This window comes from Carya illinoinensis, chromosome 6 (genome assembly GCF_018687715.1).
Source record: "Carya illinoinensis cultivar Pawnee chromosome 6, C.illinoinensisPawnee_v1, whole genome shotgun sequence".
Lineage (NCBI taxonomy): Eukaryota > Viridiplantae > Streptophyta > Magnoliopsida > Fagales > Juglandaceae > Carya > Carya illinoinensis.
The window spans coordinates 959940-982365 of NC_056757.1; the positions used below are offsets into that span (position 1 = coordinate 959940).

At 37.1% G+C, this 22426-nt stretch overlaps 2 protein-coding genes across 2 annotated transcripts; both read right to left on the reverse strand.

Annotated features, from left to right (window-relative positions):
• Positions 1 to 9733: 9733 nt before the first annotated feature.
• LOC122313783 (UDP-glycosyltransferase 88A1-like) lies at positions 9734 to 11417 on the reverse strand. Its single transcript, XM_043129006.1, has one exon. The coding sequence runs from the start codon at positions 11328 to 11330 to the stop codon at positions 9900 to 9902; it is 1431 nt and encodes a 476-aa protein (XP_042984940.1). The 5' UTR covers positions 11331 to 11417; the 3' UTR covers positions 9734 to 9899.
• A 5572-nt stretch (positions 11418 to 16989) lies between these two features.
• LOC122313784 (anthocyanidin 5,3-O-glucosyltransferase-like) lies at positions 16990 to 20997 on the reverse strand. The gene is made up of 2 exons (XM_043129007.1): positions 20920 to 20997; positions 16990 to 20813 (listed from the first exon to the last, which is right to left on the reverse strand). The coding sequence occupies exon 2, from the start codon at positions 18551 to 18553 to the stop codon at positions 17120 to 17122; it is 1434 nt and encodes a 477-aa protein (XP_042984941.1). The 5' UTR covers positions 18554 to 20813; positions 20920 to 20997; the 3' UTR covers positions 16990 to 17119.
• Between the last annotated feature and the right edge of the window lie 1429 nt (positions 20998 to 22426).

Genomic DNA, 22426 nt, shown 5'->3' on the forward strand with positions numbered 1-22426 from the left:
TTGATTTTTGTTTCCAACTTGTTTTGATCAACCTTTTGATCTATGACTTATAAATATGTGATCTTCAAACCAAACCATCACATGGTTTAAAAAGATGTCCTAAAACATATATAAGCTTCTAATTCAAGATCACATGGTTAAAAATTAACCAAAACATAAATTTAGCCAAGAACATCCACACTTTGGCTTATCTGAATATCTCTTTACATAAAATTTTATATCTTTGAAACTAACATCAAATATCTTCAAAATAATAATATAACATGTATATAAGATGCTTAGGATCCTCCAATAAAATTATCAAAGTCATTAGAATAGGTTTAGACCACCAAAGAGTTAAACTTTCTCAAAATAGAAACTGTTTTTCTTCTTCCAGTTTCTAAGTTTCTAAATCTAAGCAAATATTTCATCAAAACCTTCAATCATGCAAAAATCCTCAACCAATAGTCATATATACATGTTAACAATATTCCATAAAAATTTCGGACCAATATCTATCCATTAGCTTGGTCAAAAACTCCAAACTATAACATATTCTCCAGTTTATCTCCCAGAATGACCTTTCTATAGTTTACACAATATTTGACTGACCAAATGATCTTCAAATGGGGCAAATAAGATATCCATGTAAACTAGACTCAAAAAGGAACAACTTATATGAAGGAGACTTTATGATAAAACACTTACAACAGCTTCGAAATGGGCATGCAAAAGAACTCCTAAAAGCTGTCCGAGAGAGAATGTTTGATATTCTTTTAAAGAAACGTGTAAATGAAGATAAGTTCGTGGGTGATGGCTGGAGATGCTTATGGAAGAGATAAGGGAGATGATAAGGCTGGAGTTGAGAGTTGAGTGTGGTTTTCTCCTACCCAAAATATCTATAAAATATTATCTCAAAATATTCTATCCAATAATATCTATAAAAATCAGCTCAATATATTTTCCAAATGTGGAGTAGACTTGAAAGAGTAAGGTGGCTAAAATCTTTCTATGTGTATTTTAAATCTCTATTCTTAAGATATTTTCCAAATGTGTATTTTGCTTAGGTGTCATGATCTCACACCTTGATTTCCTTCACAATTCCATCTAATGGTTTCTCTTTGTGCCAAGTATCTAATACTATTCATTATGTGTGGTTAAGATCTTGCCAAGTGTCCAAATAAAATATCGCTATCCTAATTTGGACATTTCACACTATAATTTTGAAAACACTACGCTCAGTACATTTACCGAGGTTACTATTCACTCCAAAAATAAACGTAATAAACTTAGTACTGAAAAATTCTAAATATTCAATTAAGCCTAGTGGTGTAGACTATAATATATTCTGACACTTTTAACTATCTCAAATAATTAAAATCGCATTTCTGGCACCATAGTGAGTGATAACACTAACTATATTGACAGGCTAAAATTTATGCGATTAGTCGATTCGTGTAAACTTACAGAGTTTTCACGAGGTTCCTAAAGTCAATAGAAATTCCTTAATTGAATTTCTAGCGGGCTGTTACACAACTCCTTCACCGCCAACGCCACTTTCAATTTCTTCACCATTATCACCCTGTTCATCCTTTGCTCCGTGTTGCGCCACCGGCCTATCCGAAAATCACACAAAATAATTTTTAAAGTGGTTCAGCAAATTGCCTACATCCACTGGAGCCTCTTTTATAGAATTTGTACGAGATTTACAAATCACTCTACAAATTTCTATCTCTCTCTCACGTCCCTCTTTCTCTCTATTTTTCTTCTCTCCCACTGCATCTTTCTGCTGATCAGAACTCTCCTATTTATAGGAGAAGTTCTCTTCAGCTGCTGATTTCGGTGCAGCATTCAGCTGCTAAAAATACGGAGTGAGAGCCTAATAGAAACAAGGCACCGAATGGTGCCTAACAAGACAATGCACCTTACGGTGCATGTACAAGTCATGCCACTTGGGTGGCTAGTCAACAATCACCCCCTCCACCCAAGTGTGCCATACCCGGCTGTTTGCAAATTGATTCATTCTTCAAATGAATGCACCTCTTTCTTTGACATGAGAGACTTCTGCTATCGAATATGCTCCATTGCACCTGAGGGTGCTCAGCAGTGTACAATACTGATCAAGTCCAAACAGTGTTGGAACTTGATTCCTGTGACGACCTTCGTCAACATATCTGCTGGATTATCTTCAGTGCCAATCTTCTGAAGTTTGATGTCATCTTCTTCCAATATCTTACGTACGAAGTGGAAACGGACATCTATATGCTTAGTTCGAGAGTGGTATACTTGATTCTTGGCCAAATGGATTGCACTTTGACTGTCACAGTAAACGGTAACCTTTTGCTGCTCAAAGCCCAAATCTGTTACCAGTCCCTGTAACCAAATGGCTTCTTTCACGGCTTCTGTTACAGCCATGTATTCAGCCTCAGTTGATGATAGTGCAATTGTCGACTGCAAAGTTGATCGCCTGCATAGTGAACACATATCCAGTTGTCGATCGGCGTTTATCAAGATCACCTGCATAGTCTGAGTCAACATACCCAGTTACTAGACTATCTTCACTCTTCTCGAACTTCAAACCAATATCTACGGTCCCTGCAATATACCGTAGAATCCACTTAGCCGCATGCCAATGAACCTTTCCAGGATTATGTATATAGCGACTAACTAAGCTAACGGCCTGGGAGATATCAGGTCGTGTACACACCATGGCATACATTAAGCTTCCAACAACACTTGCATATGAGACATTCTTCATGTAGTCCCGCTCTTCATCGGTTTTAGGAGACTGCAATGCACTGAGCTTGAAATATGAGGCCATAGGAGTACTCACCGGCTTCGTCTTCGAGTCGATGTTGAATCGTTGCAATATTCTCTTCAGATACTGCTTCTGAGTAAGGTGAACTGTACCTTTCACCCTATCTCTGCTGATCTCCATCCCCAGTATTCTTCGTGCTTCTCCCAGATCTTTCATTTCAAACTCATTACTTAACTGATTTTTTAAGCGATCTATCTCCCCCTTGCTTTTACATGCAATTAACATATCATCTACATATAAAAGCAAATAAATGAAAGATCCATCTGCAAGTTTTCTGAAATATACACAATGATCGTATTGGCAACGAGTGTATTTCAGATCCATCATAAAGCGGTCAAACCGCTTATACCATTGCCGAGGTGACTGCTTCAAGCCATAGAGAGACTTCTTCAGACTACATACCCAATTTTCTTTGCCAGCTTCTTTGAATCCTTCTGGTTGAGACAAATAAATCTCTTCTTCCAGATCACAATGTAAGAAAGCTGTCTTTACATCAAGCTGTGCTAACTCCAGATCATATTGTGCAACCAAAGCTAGCAATATCCGAATGGATGAATGCTTCACAACCGGAGAGAATACTTCACTGTAGTCAATTCCCTCTGTCTGAGCGTAGCCCTTGGCTACCAACCTAGCTTTGTATCGCACTCCATTTTTAGCAGCTTGATCATCTTTCTGATTAAAGATCCACTTACAGCCAATTACCTTCTTTCCTTTTGGAAGCGGCACAAGCTCCCAAGTCTGGTTCTGGTGAAGAGAATGCATCTCTTCATTCATCGCCTTTGTCCATTCAACTTGTTCACTGGACTGTACGGCTTCTCTGTAAGTGGTTGGGATTTCACCCCCTTCAGCTGGTAATGCATATGTCACATAGTCTGCATAACGTGTTGGTACACGTTTCTCTCGTCTCGCTCTGTTGGTTGCTATTGATTCGGGTTGACATGGAGGTACTGTGACTGGATTATCAGTCTCATCTTGTCCATGCTTCTTTGAAGTAATAAACTCCACATTCTGCGAATCATCTGATGTTTTGCCATTACTGCTGCCTTCACTGGAATCTTTATGCTTATGTGACTTAAGCATCTCAGATTCGTTGAATGTTACATCTCTACTGATGATCACCTTTTTGGACTCTATATACCAAAGTCTGTACCCTTTTACACCAGTACTAAAGCCCAAGAATTTTGCTTTCTTGGCTCTAGGATCAAGCTTACTTTCTTTAGCATGATAGTAAGCAGGACATCCGAAAATGTGTAAAAAGTCATAATCAGTAGCATGTTTACCTCTCCACATTTCAATGGGTGTCTTCCCATCATTGGCAGCTGCAGGTAGTCGGTTGATGAGGTGGCAGGCATATGTCACAGCTTCAGCCCAAAATTGTTTACTCAATCCAGCATTCAGCAACATACATCGCACTTTCTCTAATAAAGTACGATTCATTCGTTCTGCCACACCGTTCTGCTGCGGTGTACCTCGTACCGTGAAGTGTCTGACAATTCCCTCTCTCCGGCATACTTCCATGAAGGGGTCTGAAGTGTACTCACCTCCATTATCAGATCTGAGACGTTTGATCTTTCTGCCGGTCTGAGTCTCAACCATTTTCTTCCAATCAAGGAAGATTTTCAGCACTTCATCTTTATTCTTCATCGTATACACCCACACACGACGAGAATAATCATCAACAAAAGTTACAAACCAATGTTTACCTCCCAAAGATGCATTTTGGGTAGGTCCCCAAACATCGGAGTGCACATAGTCAAGTATTCCTTGTGTATTGTGTACTGCGGTTCCAAACTTGATCCGCCTCTGCTTCCCCAATACACAATGCTCACAGAAAGATAGTTTACCAGTCTTGGCACCTTTGAGTAAACCTTGCTTCACCAGTGTCTGCAAAGCTTTTTCTCCTGCGTGTCCCATACGCATATGCCAAAGACTGGTGGTGTCATCATCAGTCTCATCTAGCTTCTCACAGCCTGTGGAAGCTCTTCCAGCAACAGTACTTCCTTGCAAGAAGTACAAGTTTCCTCGCCTTAAGCCCTTCATTGCCACCTGAACTCCCATTAGTACTTTGAGAGTTCCGTCTTCAATGACGATTCTGAATCCCTTCGAATCCAGAGATCCCTGTGAGATGAGATTCTTCCGCAAGTCCGGAACGTACCGAACTTCTGTCAGAGTCTTGATGCTGCCATCGTGCAGCTTCAACCGAATGCTACCTATTCCCTGTGTCTTACAGGCACTGTCATTGCCCATAAGTACTGCTCCACCCTCGATCTTTGTGAAGTCAGTAAACCAGTCCCCATTGGGACACATATGATAGGTACATCCGGAATCTATAATCCATTTATCGGAATGACAAATGGATGATGAGCTTATCAAGGAAAAATCCGAATCATCATCTCTGTCCACGACATTGGCTGTGGTGGGTTGATTCTGCTGTTGTCCCTTCCGGTTGGGACAATCCTTCTTCCAGTGTCCTTTGTTGCGACAAAAGGAACACTCGTCTCTGGCGAGTTTTCTGCCGACTGATGAACCACGTGATGTGGCCCGGGTTTTCGAATGAAAACCGTTCTTCTTTCTGGGATACCTTGACTGTGGTCTCCCTCTTGCTGTTAAAGCTTCACTTGATGTATCGTGATGTACCTGCTTATCCTTTTTCCGGTACTCATTGCTAATTAAAGAGCTAGATACATCGTCAAAACTAATACTTTCCTTCCCATACAATAGAGTAGTAATTAGATGCTCATATGTATCAGGCAAGGAATTTAACAAAAGTAAAGCTTTATCTTCATCTTCAATTTCAACATCTAAATTTAACAAATCAGCAAGAATTTGGTTGTAACTATTCAGATGTTCAGACATAGAAATACCTTCACGAAATTGGAATCTGAAGAGCTTCTTCTTCAAGTGCAAACGGCTCTCAATGCTCTTCTTCATGAACTTATCCTCCAATTTCTGCCAAAGTACCTTAGCATTTGTCTCTCTCATGACAAAATACTTTTGTTCTTTGGTAAGGCATAATCGGATTGTACTACAAGCTTGAGTATTAAGCTTCTTCCAATCCTGATCAGTCATATCATTTGGCTTTCCTCCCAATGCAATATCCAACTCTTGTTGGATCAACACATCCATGACTTCACACTGCCACATGCCGAAGTTGCTTGTTCCATCGAACTTTTCAACTTCAAACTTGGCATTTGACACAGTGGACCGACGCTCGGAGCTACTGGCATTATCAGAACTCCTATCTCTTCCAGATCTTTCCATTTGAATTTAGAAATTTTAGACTCAAACTTTCAAAATTCTAACCGTACGGATGAGTCCGGAACGATCCAAATAATAGGAAAGCACTATTTGATTGCTCAAATCCGACTCCGAATGGCTTAGATCAAGCCGAAATTGGATCTGAAAAACGGATGGTTGTGATCTGTCTGGCGCGTGGGATGCACGCGCTGCACAGTGCGCGTGGGGCGAGTAGGCGCGTGTGACACACGCGCTTCAGCACTGGGTGCGCGTGGGAGCGCGTGGCGTGTGTATGTCACGCGCTGAAACACTGTAGGGCGCGTGGGGGCGCGTGAGGAGCGTGTCTGACACGCGTCTTTCTCCTCTGGAGCGCGTGGGGCGCGTGAAGTGCAGCAGATACACGCGCCGATCTTCTAGGGGCGCGTGTGGGCTCCTCCGACCTCCGTTTTCGATTCCGTTTGCGGCAACGGATTCGTCTCAACGCGAGGAACACCCTGGAGTTGTCAAAAATTTATTTTGACCAACTTGAATTTTCGGACAGCTTGAAGCAGAGCTTTTGATGAATTTTTACTGTAGAAATGAATAGTACCACACTAAGTCAGTTCCCAGGAAAGATTGGAGGGTCACAATGGACACACTTAAAATTTCCAATCTCCTAGACAGAACCTCCTTAGACTGTACGTATCCACACTACCACACCAAAAATCCACCTCACAAAAAGAACCTAGTGTCTCTGATACCAATTGTTGCGCCACCGGCCTATCCGAAAATCACACAAAATAATTTTTAAAGTGGTTCAACAAATTACCTACATCCATTGGAGCCTCTTTTATAGAATTTGTACGAGATTTACAAATCACTCTACAAATTTCTATCTCTCTCTCACGTCCCTCTTTCTCTCTATTTTTCTTCTCTCCCACTGCATCTTTCTGCTGATCAGAACTCTCCTATTTATAGGAGAAGTTCTCTTCAGCTGATGATTTCGGTGCAGCATTCAGCTGCTAAAAATACGGAGTGAGAGCCTAATAGAAACAAGGCACCGAATGGTGCCTAACAAGACAATGCACCTTACGGTGCATGTACAACTCATGCCACTTGGGTGGCTGGTCAACACTCCGCATATAGAGGCCACCAGGCCAATCATCGGCACCCCGTCGTACGCTGCCTCTAGCAGTGAGTCCCACCTGCAGTGTGTCACAAACCCGCCCACTGAGTCATGACTCAAAACCTCCATCTGCGGAGCCCATTGTTTCATCACGAAACCCCTATCATTGGTCATTTTCAAGAAACCTTTCAGTAATAATTCATCCAACTTTAGTTCTTTGTCGTTATTTGACGGGGGATTTCTCGCCATCTTATGTATTGGTTTTAATTGTTAATTAGAGTTTATAAAGATGTAAAGAGATTTTACAAAATTAATTTATAAGTCGATGACATGATTTAATGCTATATATTATATTTATTTTATAATAAAAATAATTTTATAAATTAATATATTATATTAAATTATGTTATCAATTCATATATTTATTTTTATAAAATTCGTTTATTTATAAAATTCGTTTATGGCAAAAGCATTTCACTTGGAACTTATGAAATGAAATGTTAAAGTCTTAAAAGCTTTAGAAGTTTTCTCTCCTTAATTAGTTGTGAAACCATTTTTCTTATAATTTTGGTCTTGACTTTTATATGTTTGGAAATTATTTGTAATGATGGAGTGGTTGCAGTGAAGTGGACTATATATATATATATATAGTTCATCATTTCGATCTGCCAAATATGGTATATTGTACGTCAGAAATTACAATCTTATATTTAAATGAAATGAAGTTGGAGTACTTATATATAGGTTTTCTAGTAAATCAATTAATGCATGTAACACGTCACTATAATGTGAGTTTAGAGTATGATAGATTTCAATATTTTCAACATTTTCGATTTGTTATCTATTAAAATTTAGATTAGTTTTTTTTTTTTTAATTTGATTATGATCAAATCATTATCTCATTAATTATTCTGATCTTTCACTTACCGTTACACGGACGCGCGAGCCACAATAAAAAAAATTTCCTCGTTTTCTCTCACCATTCTCTTTCTTTAGAACACATGAAACTTGTGTCTATTCTCTTAAATTTTCATCTTTGCTAAGTGACTAATAATAAAGTAAAGAATTATGTTAAATACAATTATTTTTATATATTCTTTGTGTACTCTTTCCCAATAAGTTTATTGAAATATCCATATAAAATGTAAATATATAAATTTTTTTTGTTAAATTCTAAAGCCTAAAATATGAGGAATATATATATGTATATATATCCACACACTCATGATTAATAATTATAGTCATACAACTAGCTGTTATAAATAAACTCTGGAGAATTCCATGGAATGGGGTGTAGCCCGGAGGTGATTGAAAAGCGATAGGTTGGCATTTTTTTATCCCAAAGAAGAAAAACACACCAAAAATTTAAGCCATAAGATGGGGAGAGGAAGGCAGAGCCAGTGCTCCTCCCACTCAAGTCGACACTTTTTGTAGATTGAAGTGCGAGTTAGAGAGAGGGGGAGAGGAATTCAGCCAAAGAGAAAGAAGTTTATGAGATTTTATCAGTGTAAATTGGAAAGAAGTTTATGAGATTTTATCAGAGTAGATTTCTATAATTTATAGGGTCGTGCTACGTACAGTCCCCTTTGGGGCTTGCGTGCGCACGAAAAGGGTGTATAGGTCATTTCCTTACAATTTGGTTCAAATATCAAAAATAACCCTAACTTCATCTTCCCCCTTCTTACGGATGATAATCTCTGCAATTCGCTAGGTTCCCTGTGTATTTCCGTCCACCGACGTCAACGTGCTCAGCTCCTGCATAACAATCGGTCTGTGCAACTCCTCCTCCACCACCACTATCGGCTTGTGCAGCTCCCTGTGCAAAGCTTTGCAGCAACCAAGTTCCACCCAACCCGCACCATCACTGTTGGCCTTTCCAGTTCCCTGTGCAAAGCTGTGTTGTTGTTTTAGTCGGCCTGTGCAGGCCGCACCATCAAAATACATTTTTTTAATCTCACTCTTGGTATTCACCTTTCTATTGATGAGCCCAATAAAAGCATTTGTAAATTTCATTATTCTCTCAGTTCGCAAAATTCTTTTGTGATAAGGTGAAATTGACGTTGTAGGCATGAGAGAGTGTGGAAAAAGCTCTTTTAAGACTAGAAAAGTGCTTCAAGAGTTGCATTTATCAAGTGCTGGTTCTGGATTTGGTTATCTAAAAGCGGTTTCTTCTGACCTTGAGAAAACAACGAAACTTAAAAAAAAAAGGCTGAATTTTTTTAGGCATCCTTCAGAGCGAAAGCAGCTTCTCTTCAGCAAATTTTCTTCTTGTTACCTGATATTTGTTCAAGAATAACTGAGACCAGTGACTATCACTTGACTTTCTCACTGTTTTGAAGATTCCTTTGAGAAGGGAAATAATGGTAGTGAAGATGACCATCAGAAAGAACAAAGAGCGAGAAAATTGTGAAAGTGTTGAATATAGTCTGCAAACCCAAGAGAGAAAGAGGCAAAGGAAGGGGACGATGGTTTCATTCAATAAGCACCGTTTCTATACATGAGAATTTCTAACTTAAATCAAACGAACCGTTTGATCTCTATATTTCCACGTTAGTCGTGCACGAGGGACAGGGGACTGCATAAAGAATTATTCATTTACATAACAGGATACGAGATGTCATATTTACTCCATAAACATTGTAACCTAAAATAACACGTCAATCCCCCAACAACAGCTTTTAAATTTGCTTTCAGAGAACATATTTTAAACCTTGAACATTCGAAAAAAGGAAGTGAACCGTTTTTAATCATATCCATCCATCACCTCTTCGCCGACTCCATAAACTTTGCAAGCGCAACTCGGGACGAGCCCTGTTCACTCGTTGCCGCCATTGCCTCCTGTCTCTTGGCCAATACCTGCTCTCTCACCGAGTTTCCCTCCTCCGACTCCATAATCTCTCTAACTCGCCTCTCCACCTCGGCCGCGCTCACTAACCCGCCCTCCGACTCGTTCATCGGCAAAGCCAGCTTCAACTGCTCCACCAACAATATCTTGTTAAACCTCTGCTCCGCGTACAGCGGCCACGCCACCATCGGTACGCCAGCGCAAACCGCTTCCAGCACTGAGTTCCACCCACAATGAGTGACGAAACTGCCCACCGCGTCATGTCTCAGCACCGCTACCTGTGGTGCCCATTGCTTCACGACGAGCCCCTTCTCGCTAGTGCGATCCAAGAAACTTTCCGGAAGCAAAGAATCCAAGTCTGGGTCTTCTTCAGATTGTGACGAAAACTGCTGGCTTTGCTCTTTCTTAGGTGGACTGCGCACCACCCACAAGAACCTTTGGTCACTTTTCTCTAGCCCTACAGCTATTTCCTTCAACTGCTCCTTTGAAAACGTACCTAAGCTCCCGAAGCTCAAAAATACAACCTTTCCCCTGGGTTGCGAGTCCATCCATTTTAAACACTCGGCTTGACCTCCAGCACTTTGATCGTTGGACTTGATCACTGGTCCAACACAAAAAATGGGTGGAGTGTGGCCGTCCTGGACGCAAAGTCCATCGGATATAGCTTTCAATGCATTTGGCTCAAGAGAGTTGAACGTGTTAACGATGATTCCAGCAGATTTCGGAAGGTGGGTAGCAAAATAAAGGAACCAAGAATGTTGTTCTTCGGTTCTGTCAAGAATTGGCTTCGGCATATGGGACGAGGGGATGGGTGGTAAGCCTGGGACGTGGAGATGGGTGTTGAGGTCTTTGAAGCTTTTCGTGGTGTTTTTGTGAAGAGTGGGGAGGTAGAGAAACAAGGCGAGGCAGCTTGCGCAGGTGGAAAAGAAATAGTAAGTTGGGATTTGGAGGGAAGTGCCGACTTCGAGAGCGGGAGTACAGAAGCCGTCGATAACGAAAGCACGGATGGAGGAAGAGACAGAGATAGAAAGGAGGGTGGTTTGGACCTGAGGGGTGGTGAGTTTGATGTGCTCAAAAACGAGGATTTCCATGGGGAAGGAGGCGGGCTGGAGAGGGGGAGAGGGGCCGGGGAGGTGATGGAAGATGATGGAAGGGGTGGTGGCGGAGACGGAGGCGATGTAAGGGGAGGCGGAGCCAAGGTTGATGGGTGGAGAGGTGATGAGGATGTGGACGGATAACAGAGAAGTAGAAGGGTGGTGGTGGTGGAGGAGGATTAGCTGAGCGAGCTCCACCATGGAGATAAGGTGACCCATGTTGGGCGCTGGATACAGTACTATGGCCTCCATTGATGTGTGAAGGGGGATCGAGAGACTCACGAACAGGTATATAAATACATGAGCGTAACTTTTCTGACACTCCAACAACACCCAATCCCTCGCACGCACTCGCCAACCCCAACTTAATACGACATGAAATGATACTCTTCCTGTTTTGAAGAATGGTAGATGCTTCAAATAGACAAGTTTACGTAATAGAATTGTTACAGATTAAAAAAAAATTATATAAAATAAATTTATAAATTAGTATAATTTTATAAAATTTATTAAATCTATTTTACAGTAAAAATAATTTTATATACTACATCAAATCACATAAATTTATAGATTTATTTTTATATGATCTATTTATGATAAAATATTTTTCTTTAGTTACTTTTATTATAAAATAAATCTAACAAATTTTAAGAAATCACTTTAATTTATAAATTTATTTTATATAAGGTCTTTATTTATAGTCATTTTCTTTTCCTTTTACAATAACTTATATTACGTTTATCTATTTATAATTTGTAAAAATCATTTATGTTTTATTTTTAGAAAAATGATAATATGACTATCGAATATGTCTAATAAATGTCTATATTTATATATTTTTATTTTTTAATAATTAAATAAGTGATTATTATTGAATTTATATATTTTTTATTTTTTTACTAATGATTAACTATACTTAAAAAAATAAAAAATTAAAAAAAACTTATTTATATTAATGTACATATTTAATAATATATTTAATAATAGTCCTAATATTATATTTATTTTTATTAGGGTTATGCTACATCTCCCGAATGATGTAACCGGGAATACCCATCGAAGAAGCCTTTTTATATTCATTTTTTATATATTCTTAAAAATTTAAAAAAAAAATTAATACACCACTAAAAAATATTTATTAAAAACATTTAAAAAAAAAAATTCGAAACACACTTTAGTTCCGAGTCCGGGACCAAGGCATCTCTCGTTTTATTACGCTGATTCTTCCCACCGCTTATATATAATTTAAGGACTGTTTGGCTATTGGAATTTTTTTATCTCAAATATAAAATTATCATCTCATCATTACAGCTTTTTTAAATTTACATATAAAATATAATAAATAATTCAATTTTTTCTTAACTTTTTTAAATTTTAAAATAATAATAATATTAAAATATAATATTTTAATATTTAATCTTAAAACTCAAAATTCTAATTTGGGAATTCTTAAAATGACTATTAATGTTTTCTAGAATGGGGCCCCGGGCCAATTACTTGTTCCGAAAGTTGTTTTTCTTGGAATGTTTTTAACTACCAGTTTGGTGCAAGTATTTTATAAAATAATAAAGCCTATTTTGGTTACATAAATAAAGGACAATAATTTGTTTACTATCTTCTAATACTTCTTTTATTTTTTAAAATTATTTTATTTAATATTTAAAGAAATAACTATTAATGAAGTTGTATAATTTTTTAATTTTTTCTTAATGATTAAGGATGTTAAAAAAATACTAAAAATAAAATAATAAAAATAAACATTTCAAATACACTATAAAGTAGTAAAGAAATTACAGGAGGAATAGAAAGCCTATCATTATCCATAAATTAAAGTATTTCATAAAAGGAATGTGTTTGTACGGCAATGAAGTTAGAATAGTTTGAGGAAACAACTACCTCCAAGGAGTTTTCTCTCAAGGCTTTTCACGAAGTTCTTGAGGAGAAAGTTTTATGCCTTCACTCTTGAGTGGAAGGTGGTGTATTGGCTTGACTCTGACAATAATTTTTTTTGGATTGTTTAGATTGACATAATGCCTGAGGATATTATTATGCAATGCAACAAACTAAGTCTTACGAATGTAGAAAATGAGGTTGTAGTAGTGTTTGATATTGATGTTGAACACACTTTATCAAAAGGCTAATTCTATCTTGTGGGAAAAATCATGACTAAAGGAGGATCAATCGAGAGGCCTTTAGAATAACTATGCTCAAAGTATGGAAAGTTGGAAATGATGTATGCATTGTCGAAGTGGGGGTGAATCTATTTATTTTTTAATTTAGTTCTGAGTAAAATCTTTAGAGAGTATGAGATGGTCAATCCTGGCTGTTTGATCAAAATTTAATTTGTTTGAAGTTTTTTTTATGGTCCTACTACCCCTAGTGAGTTAGTGTTTAGTCATGCTTACTTATGAGTTCAATTATATAATTTGCCTCTTGGGTGCATGAATCATATCTTGAATTGGTAGAATGATTGGGAACATCATACATGTGGAAGTTGATGAAAATGACAATGGTTGAGGAAAATACATTCAGGTTCTAGTAGAAATTGATATTTCAAAACCACTTACAAGAGGAACTATGTTGTCCATAAAAGACCATCATGTTTTTGTGCCTTTTCAATATGAAAGGTTGCCACAGTTTTGTTTCTCTTGTGGAATTATAATGCATGAAAATCTTAGGTATTTGAACAAAGTTGCAATCACCACCTCTACATCCACTTCTACCTTGCAATATGGAACATGGCTACGAGCCACCTCTTCTGCCACACGAGGTGGTGTGGGGAAATTCATTGTTGGATTCTCAGGACAACCTTCCAACCCTAGTGCTACAAAACAGTTATCTCCTTACTGTCCTTCTAGTAACTGCAATGATAGTTATGTGGCAGTTGGGAATGTGAACAATACGTGGCAACATCAGAAGGAAATGTGATTGGATGCTCATCAAAAAATATAACTTCTTCAATTGCAACTATTGCAACTGTCATAACTTCCAAATCTAGTCATGTGTTGCAACATGATCTCTCATCTGCTTTTCTTGATGCACATCTCCTATTGTTTTCCCCATTGTTGTTGATGGGATTGGTATTGAGATGATGGAAGTCTCAGAACTGAAGGATTAATATGTGCCATCTTCTTCCCTGCATCAATTGGAGAACAAGGTTAGAAATACTGCTACTAATGATGCTGTTAATTATTCTAGTACTAACATGGCTACTAGGAAGAGGAAGTTTCTGCCTATTGGCAATCATATTAACGATGACAAAATGGTATTGAGAAGGAAGTAAATAAATGTGAAAGTATTGGTGGAGTTTGGTCCCCAGCCCCACTAAGAGAAATGAGGCTTTTATGTTAGAACTGTCGAGGGCTTGGCACCCTTGAACAATTCATGACCTTAACCTTATCGTTAAGGATAAAAATCTAAATATTTTATTTCCTATGGAAACTAAAGTTACATAAAAACAAGATAGAATGATTGAACCATCTTTTCGGTTTTCATAATATGTTCATTGTTGATGGATTGGGTCGTGGTGGTGGGTTAGCTTTGTTATGGCAAATAAATGTGAAAGTATTGGCGAAAGTTGGTCCCCCAGCCCCACTAAGAGAAATGAGGCTTTTAAATTAGAACTGTCGAGGGCTTGGCACCCATGAACAATTCATGACCTTAACCTTATAGTTAAGGATAAAAATCCAAATATTTTATTTCCTATGGAAACTAAGTTACATAAAAACAAGATAGAATGATTGAAAAATCTTTTTGGTTTTCATAATATGTTCATTGTTGATGGATTGGGTCATGGTGGTGGGTTAACTTTGTTATGGCGGGCTGATATTCCAAAAGAAATCCACAGTTATTCATAAAAACATATTAATTGTTGAGTTAACAACATCCCTCTAAAACCCTCATGGATGCTCACATGCTTTTATGGCCATCCCATTATTGAGAAAAGAGTAGAAGGATATAACATGTTAAGGCATCTTAATACTTTGAACCCTCACATGTTGGTGATTTCAATGATATTTTATTTCGTAGTGACAAAGAGGGTGGTGCAATAAGGAGTGAGAAACATGCAGCTATTTTTAAAGATATCTTAGATGATTGGCAACTTCATAACTTCTATAGGGAAGTTTACTTGGTCAAATAATCAAATAGATGATTCTTTTACAAAAGAAAAACTTGATAGAGCAGTGGTATCGTCTGCTTGGTGTGATGAATTTGGCATGTTTGATATCAAGGTACTGATTTCAGTAAACTCTAATCATTATCCTATTCTAATGACGATAGCACAAAGGAATAGATCCTCTTTTTCTATGAATAGACCAAGTAGATTTAAGGCCAGATGGGCTTCTTATGAGGACTATGGCGAGGCTATTAAAGATGCTTGATTGTAGGCAGGCTATTTTTATGATAATCTTAGTACTTTTTCAAATAAACTTAGTTGTTGTATGAAATCTATCAAAAGATGGGTTAGAACTAAAGATGCAATCTCTGATCACCATTTGAGAGAGAAGCTTAGTCAACTAGAAAATGTCCAAAAAAATCTTACAGCATCTTTAGTATCAGATGTCAGTAAATTGCAAAAAGACATTTCTACTCTTCAAGAGAACTTGCACCTGAAATGGAAGCAAAGAGCTAAATTACATTGGTTACAGAATGGGGATAGAAACACCAAGTTTTTTTATTTGTGTGCAAGTCAAAGACAGAAAAGGAACAAGATCCTTTAGGTGGAAGATGAGAATGGTGTTCAGTACAAGACTACTGTTGAGATAGGCCTTGCTTTTACTCAATTTTACCAGTCCTTATTTACTTCTTCTCATCCATCTCAAATTGATGTCTATCTAAAAGATCTCACTCCTAAAGTTTCTGATAAAATGAATGAAACTTTACTCCAGGCATTCACAAAAGAAGTTAAGGATGCTGTTTTCAAAATGGGACCATACAAAACCCCTGCACCAGATGGATATAGTGCATGCCTTTAGCAAGATCATTGGGATGAGGTGGGTAGTGAGGTTTGTCATGTTTTACTATCTTTCCTCAACTCTAATGTTTATATTGAAGCCATCAACTATACTTATTTGGTTTTTATTCCAAAGTCTAAAAATTCAAAAAGTGTCTAAATAATGTCCAATAAGCTTATGTAATGTTTTATATAAAATCATAACCAAGATGATTACTAACAGAATGAAGTCAATCCTGCCCTCACTCCTTTCACCAAATTGGTGTGCTTTTATGCTTTGTAGACAAATCACAGATAACATCTTGACAGCCTATGAAACCCTCTATACTATGAATACACATCTTCACGGGCAAAAATGATATATGCCTTTAAAATTGAATATGAGTACAGCATATGATAGGGTGGAATGAGATTTCATACAAGCTATTTTGACAAAGCTGGGTTTTAATGCCAAGTGGATTGATATGATTCTTTCATGTATTTCTACTCCTCATTTTCAATTTTGGTTAACGGCACTTCCAAAAATATTTTAAACCACAAAGGAGTTTGAAATAAGGATGTCCTTTATCTCTTAACTCTTTATATAATTATTAGAAATTTTTAAATTTTCTCATAAAAATAATAAAAATTTAATTAATTTTTTAAATTCTAAAATAAAAATAATATTAAAAAATAAAATTTTATTCATCTTTTAATTTTTATCCCATATTATCTCATTATATGTAATCAAAGGAGACCTAAATATTATAAGAAGAAATAACTTTTTATATATTTATACGATGGAATCGAGTATGAAATACCTGCTTGATTTTTATATAAAATATTATTATTCTTTGTTGTTTTAACAATTTCAAATTTTAATTAATTGGCTTTTATTATAGGATATTCATAATTCGAAGATGCTTAATTAAAAATAGAAATCCCTGAATACTTGCAGGGATAAATCTTCATTTCATATATACTAATGAAAATCAAATAATTAATTTATGGAAAACCAAACAGTACATATGTATATTAATTATATGTATGTATAATTGTAAGCTTCCTCATGCATACATGGACTTTTTATTACGACCACTGGTCAGTCTTACGAAAGCCACAGCCCAACCAACTTCTCAAAGTCATTACGAGAGGAACCACCCTTTCTCATGGCTTTGGCGGCAGCATCTCTCATGGCCGACACCCTCTTTCTCACCTCCTTCCCTTCATCCGAGTCCATTAATTCCCTCACCCGCTTCTCCAACTCCTCCCCACTCACCCACCCGTTTTCCGACTCGTTCACCGCCAACGCCACCTTCAATTCCTTCACCATTATCACCCTGTTCATCCTTTGCTCCGCAAATAGAGGCCACCCAATCATCGGCACCCCGCCGCACACCGCTTCAAGCAGTGAGTTCCACCCGCAGTGTGTCACGAACCCGCCCACTGAATCGTGACTCAGAACCTCCACCTGCGGAGCCCATTGTTTCATCACGAAACCCCTATCATTGGTCCTTTCCAAGAAACCTTTCGGTAATAATTCATCCAACTTTGGTTCTTTGTCGTTATCTGGTGGTGGATTTCTCACCACCCACAAGAACCTTTGGCCACTGTTTTCTAATCCTGCTGCTATTTCTTTCAACTGTTCTGCCGAAAACAATCCCATGCTTCCATAGCACAGAAACACAACGCTCTGACTCGGTTGCGAGTTTAGCCAATTCATACACTGATCATGCTGTTCATTATCAGTTCCTTGATTGTTGCTTAATGATATCAAAGGACCAATGCCGAATACTGGCGGAGTCGGTCCATCTGCCACACACAGTCCATCAGATATGGCCTTGATAGCTTTTCTTTCGAGCTGTTCGAATGAGTTTACGATGAGTCCATTTGCTCTGGCCATGTTGATTCCGCAGTTTAAGAAAAACTGATACGCTTGAGAACCACGATCTGTAACAATTCTCGGCAAGTCTGAAGCTGGGATTAAAGGTAAACCTGTAATATCAGCGAGCATGTGGTCGAGACCTTCCGAGCTTTTATCCATACTTTTATGGTGGGTGGGGTTGCATAGAGCCAAGACTAAAGCGAGTGCGCTAGATGTAATAAAATAGTAGGTGGGGATGCAAAGGTTTGCTGCCACTTGGAAAGCAGCATCGCAGAAGAAATCAATGATAAAGGCTTTGACGTTGGAGGTCTGGGAGATGGTTCGGAGGGCTTGGTGAAGATTAGTGTTGTTGAGGAGTGGGAGTAAGAAGACCATGATCTCTAAGGGGGAAGAAGAAGAAGTAGTGGAAGGTGGGGGGGTGTCGGAGACGGGTGGGAGGTGGAGGAAGGTGATGGAGGGGCAGGTGGCGTTGATGGCAGTCACGTATTGATCAGCGAAGAAAGTAGGGGTAGCCATGTTTTGTGTGTGGAAGACGATGACAGTGATGGAAAAAGAAGGGTGGTGTTGGAGTATGAGCTTCCCAAGCTCTACCATGGCGATTAGGTGACCCCAGCCTGGAGAGGGGTAGAGAACTATAGCATTGATCTGATCCGGCATGTTATCGATTGAAGCAAAAACTTAATTAAAAACAAAGAAATGAATGGGATTGTGGGCGTATGGGTTTCTGATCCGCATGCGTGAAGTGAACCATTTGCGATGGTATACGTTTATATAAACAAAGAGTGGCACTGGAGTCGGTCGGTTGGGTTTGGGGTTGAAAAGTATCGAAAAGAGTTGTAAATAATAGTGAAAAGAAATAATAAAGTATTAATAGTTATAAAAATCAGATAAAAAATAAGAAATAATAATAAAAATAAGTAAAAAGTAATAATAAATAATAATGAGAAGTATTGAGGACACTAACACCCAAACACACCCGCATCACTCTCTCGTCTATCCATCTGAACCCTCCTTTCCTCTCCCTCTCTCTCTCTACAGTCCTGGTTTCTGAAGATTTGTGGGCCTCGCTGTTTCGTTTTCAAGATTTGTGGGGCTTTATGTTGTGAAACTTTATAAAAGGTGAAAAAAATTTTGTTTGTTTAGTCTTTTATTTTTGTTTTATCTAAAAAAATCTATAAATTATTTTAGGGTTCATGAATTTAATTAACTGAAATGGGCAATTTTTTTTAATCATCTAAAGGTCATGAACCTATAGACATTTCTTTTTCTTTTTATTTATTTATTTTTATTTTACATATCTCACCATTATATTTTACAGATGGGTGCTTGCTGAGGATCTTTATAAAATTTATCACTTTCATCTGAAATAACCAACACTAAAGACTGCCTTGTTGAGTTGAAAGAAGCCTCCTTGCCTCTAACTGTATTATTTCCCGTACAGGGAATAAGAAGTGTATCACAAAACTTTTACAATCAAAGGTGAACCAAGATTTTCAGCATATATACAACATATCTTCTTCTCTTCCCTCAATGATATTAACTTGAAGTCTCTTTTTTTTTATAGGTATATTAACTCCGATTTAGGTGTTAAGAAGTGTTAAAGAGAGTTGTGAATAGTAATGAAAAGTAGGTGAAAAGTAATAATAAAGTAATGAATAGTAATAAAAAGTAGGTAAAAAGTAAGGAATAGTAATAAAAGTAGGTAAAAAATAATAATAAAGTAATGAATAGTAGTGATAAGAGTTAAGAAGTGTTGAAGAGACTTCAACACCCAAACATAAAATAGGCTTCCATTCATGAACAGCCGTATATAGATATAGTTTTTATCTAAAAGTAAACAAGTTGCACATTCATAGGCCTATTGTTATGTTCTCTGGGTATTATGTGTATCAGTGTACGTGCATGTGTCTTTTTGAAGAATCAGCACTAGTATGATGGATAAAACATCCCTTTTAAAAGTGAAAACAAACCAAGAGCATGAACAGAATAGATGAAATTGACCCCCTTTTTTTAACTTACAAAGCGCCCTACCCTGGTCCCTTCCCTCTTCTTTCTCCAAGGTGACTAAAGTGATTCTACATGTATAACAAAATCATTATAAATGCAAATGCATAATCCAAACCCATGAGCAGTGTGTTCGGATTGAAGAAAATTGTGTCTAGAACTCTAGTGAAAAAGATTAAGGAGGGAAATGAGTGAACCTTTTTTCCCCTTCTTTTGTACTCAAATAAAACAGGAAAATAGCACATTATATATTTTAGAATGAAGAAACCCAATCTCCCCTGTTGCTTGAAACCTTTTGATTCGCAAATGAGGTGGATCTAGCATTAATGGATTCATTTTGTTTGACTCGAATACAAACACCTATCTCAATAACTTTGTAAGTTGAGAACAAAACAATAGAATGACAACTCTGATTAAATCTACTCCATTAACCTAACTATCATATGAGCGTAAATGAAATATAACCTGTTTCAGTATACAATAAACAATGAATTGGGTGTCTGTTAGTGCATATATGTCGATGAGTTCAAGAGTTTAATGTAAAAGAATAAGATCTCACCATAGAAATCTCTATGTACGTCTATTCTGCTTCCTATGAAAAACACAACTTTTACTTTTAACATAAAAGTAACCTTAAGAGTGAGGAAGTACTGATGAATTGAATGAAAAAGAACAGAAAGGGGAAAAAAATGACCTTGGATGACAAAGAACGGAAATTAGATATAACGTCTAGGATATATTATAGGTCATACTTCCATCTCTAAGTTCAGAAGTTATCAAGTTTGAAAAGAAATTGTCATATTTCACCAAATAAACCCATAAATTCCAACTGACAAAATCTTTTTCCCCAACCCTAGATTCAATTTCCCCAGCCTGCATTTCACCAAATCCACTATATTTGATTTCACCAACCCTAGAATCGCATGAAATGCAAAAATAAACCCATAAATCAATCGGTGCCGTGAGGAGAAGATAAACCCATATTACGGGCATGTGAAATGCATAAATCAAAAACTTACCCACTCAAGGAGAAGACTGCGTGAGAGGGAGGGGTGGTGAAATAGGCGTCGCGAGAGAGGGAGGGGGTGGGGAAAAGGCTGGGCTTCGAATGGAAGGGGAGAGAGAACTCGGGCTGCAAAAGGAAGGAGACGAGAAAGGATTGTAAAGAGTCGGATGTAGGTGTTTCAAGGCTGCATCTCCTACGTGGCAAATGGTTATTGGTTGGTGTGAAAATAAGTTTTATATCCGACCGACCTCGAGTTTTTCCCATAAAGAAATCGTCGGAAGTTGACATGCAATTATAAGGACATGATCATGATCAATCGGAAAAATTAAAATTAAAAAATATCAATAAACATGGAATTAATATTTATTTTCTATAAAGTAGTTTTTGCACAGCATGTTCGTATAAATCATGATTTAATTAGTATGTAGTGAGCTAGCACTAATTGGGTGATTTCCGCATGACTCACTCTATTAATTGATTTGTTCGATATATCTCCACACATGACTTAGTACAGTATTAATTAGTAACAAGCTAACATGATGAAAATGATTCAAATGCTACTTAATTATGTCATTTCCATTAATAACCATTTAAAAAAAAAAAAAAAGCAAAACAAACAGATTAAAAATTAGTTGAGCTAACATTCAATACAGTAACCATTCCGAAGTGTAAATTTTAATTTGTTGGGGCCGGCCGGTGGAGCATAAATGAAAAGGTACGGTATTTAAAGTTTCCAACTCCAAATGATTCCAAAAATTCTATTTTAAATATTCGTGGGATGGGGAATATGCCCATTGTTAGTAAATTGAAAAAATCGATCGGTTAGCTAGGAAATGTCAACCTCATATTATTGCCATCTTTGAGCCATTCATTGCTTTCAGCAAGGTGAATAAGATAGCCAACAGTTTGAATATGCAGAGTGTTTTAGCTAATGAAGATCAAATAGGTCAGATTTGGGTTCCATTGAAGGACGAGATATTTATTTTTTCTCCTAATTTGATCAATCAACAGTCCATTATGGGGGTTATTCATTACTAGTGGTAATTTGTCTCTAATGGCCTTTTTTGTTTATACTAGCTGTGGTTATCTAATTGATAGAAGAAAATTCTGGATTGATATTCAAAGGAGGAATGCGACATATCATCCCACATTACACATTTTATATATTAAAATATTATTTTTTATTTTTTTTATTTTTTATTTTTTTTATTTTTTATTTTATTTTATTCTTATTAAACTAATTAAATTATTCTATTTATTATCCACACACTACATATTTATTATAGAAAAAATAAAAAAAAAATTAAAATAAGTGTGGTGTGTGAAATGTGAGGATGATAAGAAGATTTTTTCTATTCAAAGTGTATCTGAACTGGATTATATGTGGTAATTTTAACACCATTAGTAGCAATAATGAAAATATTGAAGGGAGAGCTAAGCCTTAAGTACTGGTTATATATGGATGATTTTAACAATTTCATTTATAACTGTACGTTATTTGTTAGAACATAAATTGAAGG